This window comes from Sminthopsis crassicaudata, chromosome 3 (genome assembly GCF_048593235.1).
Source record: "Sminthopsis crassicaudata isolate SCR6 chromosome 3, ASM4859323v1, whole genome shotgun sequence".
NCBI lineage: Eukaryota > Metazoa > Chordata > Mammalia > Dasyuromorphia > Dasyuridae > Sminthopsis > Sminthopsis crassicaudata.
The window spans coordinates 374,914,640-374,926,638 of NC_133619.1; the positions used below are offsets into that span (position 1 = coordinate 374,914,640).

The 11,999-nt window shown below is 38.5% G+C and overlaps 1 protein-coding gene across 8 annotated transcripts in view; it reads left to right on the plus strand.

Moving 5' to 3' along the window:
- Positions 1–9,818: 9,818 nt before the first annotated feature.
- CCNT2 (cyclin T2) overlaps positions 9,819–11,999 on the plus strand; it is a 39,521-nt gene continuing 37,340 nt past the window's right edge. For 3 of the 8 annotated variants that reach the window (XR_012488166.1, XM_074301887.1, XM_074301889.1), the window contains exon 1: positions 10,926–11,117. Coding sequence is in view for 4 of the 8 variants with exons in the window: in XM_074301887.1 (XP_074157988.1) it covers positions 10,960–11,117 (158 nt within the window). In the remaining 4 variants the exon portion in view is untranslated. Of the gene's footprint in view, positions 9,921–10,917; positions 11,118–11,999 lie in introns of those variants that run through there. The other 5 variants (XM_074301895.1, XM_074301892.1, XM_074301894.1 and 2 more) reach the window with 4 other exon arrangements.

Below are 11,999 nucleotides of genomic sequence, written 5' to 3' on the forward strand. Positions count from 1 at the left end.
AGTTTTGACTCATACAGTGTGAGAGTGTTATATCTATGTCAGTTCAATTAAGTCTTAAAAGTAGAATTTAAATCAGTTTTCTGTTGTACATGATCTTCTTACTGTTCCTTATAAATAACATTCATCTCCAGTCTCTTGGCATAGAAATAATGAACTATAGCTTTCTTGCTCTGTCCATATCGAGCCTCAGAATAGCTGAATCCTCTCAGAATAGCTCTAGACTGACTGCCTACATGCCCTGTCTTCTGCATGGCATCCACAGCCTTTTGACTCCAACCACAGTTCCTGTTCATTACCTGTTTTGCATAAACCCTATACTTGCCTATCCAACATGGAAGGAAGGTTGAAGGAAAGTTGACTCCGAGTCTATTCCCAAATACCTATTACATTCTAAATAAAAATTTTGTTGTATACACTCAAATTATGCAAAATATACAATATGTACACTTATGCAGGTACTATTAAACAACATCTATAGGTCACACAGAGTAGCTATATTCCAAGTACATATATATGTAGGTCATACACAGGCACATAGATAATATCTATGGATTATGCAAAGCATAGTTATGTACAAAGTATATAAATAAATAGATCACATGCAGTTACATATTGCAAAATATCACATACAATGGATTTGATATATACTCTGTTATATGTGAACAATAATAGTAACACATTTATATAGTGCTTAATAAGTACCAAGCATTGTGCTAAATACTTTATAATTTATTATCTCATTTGATCCTTACAACAACCCTGTGAGGTAGTTACTAATTTACAAATGAAGAAACTAAGGCAAACAGAGGTAAATGATTTGCCCAGAGTCTCATAACTAATAAGTTTCTGAGGCTGAATTTGAATTCAAGTCTTCTTAACTCTAGCACCAACATTCTATCTCCTATTCCACCATCAGTCAGTTTGAGGCAACACCAAACCACAAGTAAAATTTTTATTCATCATCATCTGGGACTTTTCACTAGCTAAACTGCTATGTGAATTTGAGCATTTATGCTATGAAGCCTGCCATTTCTCAACAGTTGGTCTCCCCATCCTCTGTGTTGAACTAGGTTTCTTTGACCCAAATTCTGATTCCACAGCCCAAATAATAGGTCCATGGATGGTACAGCCTAAAAGTATCTATCTCCGGTTTCTAAGAAGTCAGCAGTATCTGTAGATAGTTCTGTTTACATGGGGCTTTCAAAGCAGTACTAGTAGGCAAGAAATAGAAGGCTTCTGGATTTAGCCCTTCTCTCCCTAAAACAGTTTCGGAATGCTTCCCTATCCTGAAATTGTTTGTTTATCAAAATTTGGCTTTCATCTTCATCAGATTTTCGATTAAGATTCCCCCCCATTTAGGTTGCACAGTTGTATCCAGCTGCAACTGGTAAATAGGAAACTATTATCCTAAGACCTGATCTTAAAACTGGGGCAAGTAAGTGGCACCCTAGAGAGAGCAATAGTTCTGGAATGAGGAAATCCATAGTTCACATCCATCCACAGTCATTTATTAGCAAATCACTTAAGTCTCTGTTTTCCTTACTTTCCTCACCCATAAACTTTAATAGCACCTAACTCACAGTTCTGTTGTGAGAATCAAATAAAATAATAATTGCAAGTAGGTGCTATGTAAATGTTTACATGTATATATGTTTTATATATGCATATATTGTTGTCACTTCCTTTGGGATTTTCTTGGCAAACATATTGAAATGGTTTGTCCTTTCCTTCTCCAGTTCATTTTACAGATAAGGAAATGAGATAAACAGGGTTAAGTGATTTGCCAGGGCCACACAGCTAATAAATGTTTCAAGCCAAATTTGAACCCAAGAAGATGTGCCTTCCTGGTTCCAAGCCTGGCATTTCAAGAAATATTTTGCCGACTATTGGAACTCCTTTGTCCACTATTGAAATTCTTTATTTGCTAAGTGATCAGTCTATGAATGTGCTGGTATTAGTATGGTATTAGTATGGTGCTCAAGTTCTTTAATTCCTACCAAAGACAAGAAGTTTAATCACATTAGTAGCAAAGACTTGTTGCCATGTTTTCTAAGTGAGAACCAGGTGACAACTTTTCTCTGAACACAGCAAGTAAGTCTTGGCCTTTTATTTAGTATAAATCTTCTGGAAATCTGAGCCAATAACTTCCCATTATGGACCAAGAATTTTCTCTTGCTCCATGTATCTAAAATCATAAAGGAGAGTTTTTATAGTAATACATGAATGGGCTTTGGACAGTATTAGTCACCTTCTCATAGCCCAGTTGGTGTGATCCTCTGTCCTCCTACAAGCTTCTGCAAGGTTGTAAGCCAATACTCAGAATAGTCTAGAAATGATCCCAAATAAGTGTTAAAATACTGAAAATATTGCCTATCTTTGGATATTACAAGGCTCTGGTATTTACCTTCTTGATAATACTTATAATTTCCTCAGAAAATTTCAAATGTACTGATTTGACTGTTCAAATGGACTGACACTTCTTACTCATTTCACAGAGGGAAGATCTACTTTTTCACAAGCTATTGGTACATTTTCTTCATAAAACTAAAGTATAATTGTCATTTGAATTCCACAGTATAGCACTTTATCACATCAAACTTCACTACTGCTGCCACACAGGGTCTTATGATTCTAAATTCAAAGGACTATGAAAAAAGAAGGGACTAATTTCTTAGAAGTCTGGAATAGCTTGTCCTCTATTTTCTAATGCCTATCTCAGGGACTTTAGTTTCTGGAAAACTATTTCTACATTACTCTTTAAAGTATATAATTTCATCCATAGTTGTAGCAAAATACTTCCTAGCCCTTTCAGGTATACTTTTTCTATATAATTGTTAAAGTAAGTAGCCTTGACCTTTGAATCTAGGCCAAGATGTTAAAATGTGAACTCCTTGAGGGCAAGGAGTGTAATTTTTTTTCTTTGTGTTCCTAGCAATTAGCACAAAGTATGGTAACTAGTAAGCCCTTAATAAATGCTTGTTGGTTGGATAACTGATTAGTATTCATGAATCTGGCTAAATTCTTAAATCTGGTCTGGGTTTTGGAGATAAGAGTTAGATAAGCAAATGTCCCATCTATAAGGATCAGAACCTGTGGAGGAATTAGGCTGATGCTTCCACCATATACAGCTGTTTGTAGGCGTCCATAGAAAACATCATGTATCTTCTACTGAGAAGAATCAGATTAATATTATAATACCAAAAATTGGGAATCAGATCCATCATCAACAGAGAGGCCGTGATGTACTGTTGCAAAAAGTATACACCCAAATGATCTCCTTAATTAAGATGAGGCAGTTACTTTTGTTCACTAATGTTCATCATGCTAAATCAGAACATCCATATGTTTCTCAGATTGCCACCAATTGGAAGAGTAATCATATCAGTTGTCTTTACCAATGTCCATATTCAAGATATGGCATTGCAAAATATGGCAAATACACTTCTATAGATTAAAATTTTTACAAAATATGTACTTATTCCCTTTTTCTTTTTTTTTTTTCTTTTTGAGGTTGGAGTTAAGTGATTTGCCCAGGGTCACACAGCTAGGAAGTGTCTGAGACCAGATTTGAACTCGGGTCCTCCTGAATTCAGGGCTGGTGCTCTATCCACTGCACCACCTAACTGCCCCTATGTACTTATTCCTTATGCCACTCTTCCCCCTTATGTTTTTATTTCTGATCATAGCACCCATTTTACTTCAAAGTAGATTGGACAGACAACAATCACATTGATGGCATTTTCTATCTCCTATATGCATTTGTTTATGTTGAATGCTGAAAAGAATTCTTAAAACAGCATACATCTGATTATTCATCATACTTCTTTTTATTAAAGTTGGATCTCCCCTCATAGAAACTATATGTGTGAAGAATTGACACTATCCTAGAAAACTGAGTGCTTGACTTCAGTGGTCTCTAGTAATTACCCTTAAAAGGATAGATTAATTATAAAGTCTCTAATCAATCCTTTCTAGCCCTTCCTTATTTTACACTCAATACAGAGATACCCGGTTCTTGTGGATTTTACTTCTTCAGAAGGTTCATTATATCCTCTTCAAAAGGTTCATTATATCCAAGGGAAACTTTTCAGGGCCCCTTTAATTGGGAAATCTTATCTCTCTGGCATAGTTTGTATAAATTCTTAGTAAAAGGTTTTGGGATGCCAAGGGAAGGAATTGGTGAGAAGTGCTTTAATTTCTTTTTTTTTTTTTTTTTAATTCATTTTTCCAAATTATCCCCCCCCTCCCTCAACTCCCTCCCCCCATGACAGGCAATTCCATACATTTTACATGTGTTACAATATAACCAAGATACAATACATGTGTGTAAATACCATTTTCTTGTTGCACAATAAGCATTAGATTCCGAAGGTACATGTAACCTGGGCAGACAGATATTAGTGCTAACAATTTACGTTCACTTCCCAGTGTTTCTTCTCTGGGTGTAGCTACCTCTGTCCATCATTGATCAATTGGGAGTGAGTTGGCTCTTCTTTATGTTGAAGGTTTCCAAGAAGTGCTTTAATTTCTAATGATATAAGGGAGTGAAATAGCTTTTTCATAATGGTAGTAAATATGTAGTTACCTAAAAGATAAAAGATCTTTTAGTGTACTTGATAGCAATCTTGAGTCCCTAAATGAAGATGAGCTAGTTTAACTAAAATAAATGTATTTCCTATCCTTATTTCACTTGTAATGCTAATTATTCAGGGGTTCCTGGCCCTCCAGAAAAAACAAAACAACTTTGGAAGGCTCATCTAGGAGATGGTACAAATGATATTATTGATGTGGTACAGTCCTTAGGAAGGGTGTAGAAATAACCACAGGGCCACCTCGCTTTGGGAGTGATAGTTAGAAATGATATATTTTTCCCCTTAGGCTATTCTGCCCCAATTTATATGACCAGGATGCTGAGCCCATAAATATTGCTGGCTGTCAGATAACAGCTTGTTGGTCAGTGATAGTGGGGTTTTTGAAATTAAGGAGTAACAATAATGAGGTACTTAAAGTTAATTCAGGCACAGAACAAAATTGGATGCCTGCCATTTGACCTAGACTAGAATGATTTTTCATTAAAGAGGGAAGGGAGCTATCTTCCAGATTTAGTTCCATCAAAGGAATATAAAAAGCTTAGCCTGGAAAGGGGGGTATTGTTTATGAGGTTTGATAGAGTTCCTACTATCCTTATTAACCTGGCAAATGTGAAGTCAGAGTAGGGCAGTGTCTACTTTTAGTTATATCTTCAGTAATAAGTAAAGTGATTTTTATTGCATCTTATAGTTGATAAGCGTTATATTGCTTTTTAATCGCTACTTTGAGTCCTAAAACTGAGTAAGTTAAGCTTAGTCCAGAATATAAAAGTTGGGGAGGGGAATAGAAAGAAATATATTCAGAAATGAAATTGATGTAAAAACAAAAGATATCAATAAAAATTAACAATTAAAAAAAAATCTGGCTCAATCAGCCACTCCTCATTTCAACTATTTATAGAGAAGATCTTCATACAGGACAAGATGTTAAATATTGAAAAAAGGTAAGCAAAGATGAAACAAACATCCTGATTTTCAAAAATAAAAATTTAAGTCACTCTATTATAATATTATCAAACAATATTTAAAGACAACACTACATAAGGCATGCCTATATTGTCTTAACAAGTGAGCTTGGTTTTAATTCCAGAGAAATTCTAAAATGGAGCATTAAAAAGACAATTAGTAGCATTGAGAAAAGAACTGCATGGCTTCATCAAGAATAAGTCAAATCACCCAGAGAAGGAACACTGGGACCCAGAGAAGGAACACTGGGAAGCGAATGTAAATTGTTAGCACTACTGTCTATCTACCCAGGTTACTTATACCTTCGGAAGCTAATAATTAATGTGCAACAAGAAAATGGTATTTACACACATATATTGTATCTAGGTTATATTGTAACACATGTAAAATGTATGGGATTACCTGCCATCGGGGGGAGGGAGTGGAGGGAGGGAGGGGATAATTTGGAAAAATGAATTTTAAAAAATAAAAGAAAATTAAATTAAATTAAAAAAAAAAGAAAAAAGAATAAGTCAAATAAGGAAAAGATAATGATCAATGTTGAAATGGATATGAGAAAACTAAACTCATTTCTTGTTTACAAAGTTATTAAATAGATAATCAGGAGAAATATATGTTATATATGTACATATATATATATATATATATATGCACCTACACATAGACAAACACATATTTATACACATATACAAACCTAGATTTTAACAAAGCACTAAAGTATCCCATAATACTTTTATAGAGAGAATAGAGATATGAACCAGACAATAATTTGATGGATTTTGGAGGGGTTGAATTGGACAGTTTTGAACTTGGTCTCTAGGAATGCTTTAGTCCTGTGTTAAATTAACATTTTATCAATTCCTCTCGGGAGAGAGAAGTCAAAAGGTGCCATAACTACTGTCTCAAGATGGAAGAGAACTTCCAGAATGCACCAAAATTGGGACAATATATAATCCTACTAGACTGAAACCTTGACCATATTTTACATAATTATAACTTTGAATAGTACAAATTCAGATACATACAAACATTTCAAGGGATTCATTATTCATATTAACTTGTATCTATCTGTAAGCAATTATGAAAATTGTTCAATTCAATTTATCTGAATTCTACCAAGACAATTTCTTCTCCATATAGAAGGGGAGAAAAGGGGGTTGCAGTTAACATGACAATTATACTTAAATCCCACTCCAGTGTCATAAAACCTGGCTATAATATCTGTTTAACCTACTGTGCATTTATAATGTTTATTCCATAAATTTAATTGTCTATTGTAAACATTTAATAATCTTGGGTGCCTTGTTATCCTGTATGCCTAGGACCTAAGAAATAAAGGGGTATAGACAATATGGTATTTATAGTGTGGGACAAATCAGGGTAAAGGGCAGGACTGATCAATTGAGTTCTTATAATTCACTTGAAATGACAAGAATATAAGGAGCAAATAATAGAGATAATTAAATATTCCAGTCTTAAAGAGAGTGTGAAGGAATATGCGTGTTTTGCTATTCTTTAAGCAACACTGAAAAAAATTCTTCATTCATATTCTTGGCAGAATTACTGGGTCCATAACCACTGGATGGCTGAAAGAAAAATCACACATCTGGTGGGCTTTAAAAGCAAGGTGTATTCTTAAGGAAGTCAGTCATGGGGAGTCATCCCAGTCAGCGGAGAAAAACAATTCTTAGAAAAGTTTCCAGCAATGTTTGGCAAGGGGAGAGGAGATACCTCTTTTCTCTTCCTCTCTACTTCCTCCCCTTCCACAGTCTATGGTAGGCAGTATTCAACGAATCAGAGATGATCTATGAATCAAACAAGAACAACTGAGACAAACTAAGCCTTATATAGATGCCATACCCAGGAGAGAGTAATATGAAGACATCATGAAAAACAATGAGGATTTTCAGCATTAGATACAGAAATGCTAGATCACATGTATTCTATAGATATGTACCTCTTCATTAATATACTCTGTACATATGTCTATTCTTCCTAGTGAAATTTTTAAATTTATGAAAGAGTTTAACCCATGTGCAGGTTTGGGGAGAAAATATTTTGGTATTTTTGGTATTTCTGCAAATGCCTTTGCTTTTAGTTAATTGTCAGGTATCTGACAATTAAATGTGAACCCAGTGGGAGAATTTGAGCCATAGTTTCAGAAGAATGGGCTTATAGAATAACTTGAACTCAAGAGTAGTAGTTCTGTGGGAGTTCAGCAATTACAAGTTGAGGGGGCAGTCACAAAGTGAATGCCACATGCTTTATTAGATATTTGAAATAAATGCAGTCCTCTGCTTCCACTGTAACTTACAGATTCATAGAATTTATAATTAAAAGGAACCGTGGAAAATATTTAGTCCAACTCCATTTCTTTCCTTTTCACACTCAAATAAATCCCTCTGTTTCCCTGCCATTATTAGTATATCTATTATTATTCCAGCTCTGACACATAACAATCTCTGACCTTTTTTCAAATAAAACTAATTTCTTTATCTGTTTTTATACTGTGTTAATGTCTTCTTTGAAGCCATATCTCATACCTAACACTCACTGATTTATCATTCAGTAATACTTGTCCTTTTTTGCATCCAAAAAATTTCAGTCCATATACACCTAGCTTACCTTGATTAGTGGAGATGAGGCAACAGCATATGAGTCACTGAAATAAATAACAGATAATGTTCAACTCAAATTCTCTTCTCAGGTCTGGCCCATTTTTAACAAAATTGTAATCACCAAACAGAATAATGTAATTTTGAAAAGATTTTAGTAAAAATTTTAATAAGCATCTAGTGATGCTTAAGCATAGTGTTAAAGCAACTCGGTTTTCTTACATATTATACTTGCAAACTGCACTCTCTAGCAAATCCTATGAAGTTAGACAGGCTTAAGTATAATATATGGCAGCTTGCTTATCTGTCATCTAAGAACCAGCCAAATTAAGTTTAGATAGGTTCACCACAAGAGTTGATTAGGGTTGGGGGTTGTTTTTTTTTTTTTTTTTTTTTAAATCAGCCACAATTCAAAATTCTACTGAGGTGCACAGGAAGCTGAAACAAAAGTAATCTTAGGTGGACATTTTTAGAAATAAGCATAATTCTTTTAGCTGAGGCTATAACTTTATCCTTGGCTTTGTCTCACTTCCCATAATAAACATAGACAGATATAACAATGGGACATGGAGACAGGATGTACCTTCCTGGAAATCTATCAGGGCAAAACTAAAGGCAGGAATACAAACTCAATCAGGATAAAACTAAATGCCAATTCTCAAGACTACTATAGACACAAGAGCTCTCAAAGTCTAAAACAAATCTCACAACAAAATCAAAGATTCCTTGTTGACATTTACTGCTTGAGTAAGTTTGCATAAGCAAGCAGCCAGATCTAGATCAAAACACAATTGCAAGGTCGTACTTTTTAAATGTTCTTAAATGTTCAACTGACTGCCTTCGGAAGAAAGTAGTGCCAGCTAATGAGAACACATTGGAGTCCTTTCCTTATTTGTACTTTATTTTCTGCAGATGAGTTCCTGCCTTCTCATTCCCAGCATTTTTTAGTCACTTCAGCTTTGATTTATTACTAAATGTTCATAAGCATAGTGGATCAAATGAGATTTTTTTAAAAGTTCTTGGTACAATATCTGACACATAGTAGGTCCTTAAAAGAAATGCTTGTTTCCCCCCCTTCCTATTATAATCAAACATCTCTTTGCTTGCTGACACAATAGAGAGTATTCTTGCTCAGGCTCCAGTCAGACTAGAAGACCTTTGAGTTTGTATGAATCACCTCCATTTAGAGAAGAGGTTGTAATCTGCAGTGTTGGAGAGACTATGTGGATATAATTATATCTTTTAAGTATAGTCATAGTAGGACTCATTCAACTGAATTCAATAAATATTGCATATGACCCAGAGAGGTTAAATGACTTGCTAAAGATCATACAGATAGTAAGTAAAAAGATGGTAATATTTGAATCTAGATCCTCTGACTACATTGCCAAGGATCTTATTACTGTAGCATTACAGGTAGAAGACAAAGGGAATACAAAGACAAAAATAAAAATTTTCCCCCTAGAGGAACTTAGTTTACTGAGGAAATGTAACATGTAGACAAAAAAGTAAAATCCAAAATATATACAATGTAATACAAAATCACTGCAAGAGGGTGAGCTAGCTAACAAATGGGGAGATGAGAGGCCGCATGTAGGAAGTGAGCTGTGCTATGAAGGAAGCTGAAAGTGGTGAGGAGGGAGTAAATTCCAGATACGGGATGCCATTTGTGCAAAGGCACCAAAGTGAGAGGTTGTGCACGAGGAACAGCTAAGCAGGCCTGCTTGTTTGACTGGACAGTCTGTGAAAGGTAGGTGGGAGGCATATCGTGGAGGGCTTTAAATGACAGGGTGAAGGTTTTTCATGATTTCCTAGTGTCAATTGGCAGACATGTTAGATTTTTATATAAGGGAATGGCATCGTCATTGCTGTTTTAAGATTATGCATTTGGTACATTTCAGGATTTTATGCTAATCCTTACTTAGTATCCTCCAGCACGGGAAAAAATGCTTTTAATATTCCATATAGAAGCAGAATAAAGACTTGATGTTTTACTGCGTACCTGTGCACAGCAGAGTAGCTGTTACTTAAAATGCGTACTTAAGAAGAAATGTGAATCCTACCTCAAAATAGCTTACCACTCAATAGCGGGACGAGACCAACTTTAATCATAATATTTATGATTTCGAGGATGCTACGAAAGGGAGGGTACTGTTTTCAACCAGAAAATAACGAAAAATCTGAAAAAGGAATTAAAGACCAGCTTGTCCAAGCCCCTCATCATTTTACATATGAAGGGAGGTCCAAACCCTTGCCCAAATTAACGCTCAGGAGCAACGTTAGGACAAGACCTCCGACTCTGAGCTCGAGTTTTTTCCACTAGGCTGGGATTGCTTTCAGCGTTCTAAATTCCTCCGCCATCCTTAATAAGTATGGCCTCCCCCTTCTTCTTTACCTCAGTCTCGTCTCTCTCACCCCAAATGCGCAGCCCCGCGCTCTCCCCTCCCCACAGCGTGCCCTGCCTCCGCCTTTCCTTTCAGCTCGACACTCCTCTGGGCGCGACTGAATGATGCGCGGCGCGGGGCATTATGGTCTCCTGCGCGGCCGAGCCGGCGCAGAAAGGATTAGGGGGGTGGGGAGTGTAAAGAACAAGGCCGACCAAATAAACACAACGTGTGAGAGGGTGCGCGCAAGCGCGCTCAAGATAGCGAGGTGGACCGGGGTGGGGAGGGGGCGGCGCGCGGCTACGGCGAGCGGAGCGGAGCGGGGCGGGGCCGCGCGGCCTTGGCGGGGAGGAGGGGAGGTGGGAGGGGGGCGGGCTAGGGGGAGCCGGAGGAGGAGGAAGTGTCATGGCGTCGGGCCGTGGGGCTTCTTCTCGCTGGTTCTTCAGCCGGGAGCAGCTGGAGAACACGCCGAGCCGCCGCTGCGGAGTGGAGGCAGATAAGGAGCTCTCGTACCGCCAGCAGGCGGCCAACTTTATCCAAGATATGGGGCAGCGTCTCAATGTGTATCCTTTCTTTTTTATTCCTCCCCCACCCCACCTTCCACCATTCACTTCCTAATCCCCCTTCTCCCAACCTCCATCTTCCCTTCCCCCCATCCCCGTCCCCGCCACCTCCCTCATCATCCCACCACCGGGGCCGGCGTCTGGGGCTTGGACGCGGAGAACATGGCGCTGCAGCCGTCGGCCACGCCGAGAGGGACCTAGTAGGGGCCGGCGCTGGGGGGAGGCTGGAACGAGGGGCGCCGGGGGGCTGGTCGGAGCCGGTGAGGCCGCAAAAGGCGGGGGGGGGGGGAGCTTGGGGCCCTGGGATCCCCGGCCTGGGTTGAACGCTGCGTTGTGTAATCCCTTCGGATGCTCCGCGTGGCGGGAGGGGGGGGCAGGCCGCTTTGGAAAGCAGGGAGGGGGGAGGGGGAACGGGACAGCTTCTTCGGTGGCTCCTGATTCCGGAGAAGCTTTAGCGCGGAACCGGGAAGGGGGGAGGGGACGGGGAAGGGAGGGTCTGGGAAGACTTGAAGGAAGAGGCCGGTGGATGGAGCTTTGAAAGGCTTCCCTCCGAAGGCCTCCCCCACACCCCCCGAGTATCCAGCTGGCTGGACTGGAGGAGACAGAGCGGCTCGGACTCCATGTGCTGTGGAACGCACCGAGCCTAGGCTTTATGTTCTTGGGGCGGCTCTAAAGTGCTCAGATTTTTGAAGGAAATATACTCATGCAGTCAGAAATCCTCGTAGGAGGTTTGGCGAGCTGGCCTACTCTGAAAAGCTTCATATTTCTTTTCCTCCCACTTCACCCTTCCCCTTAACAATTTTAAGGCCCTCTCCTATCAGTTTTCCATTTTGGCTTTTTTTTTCTTGAATGAGATGTTTTGGAAAAGAGCACTGAAGTACT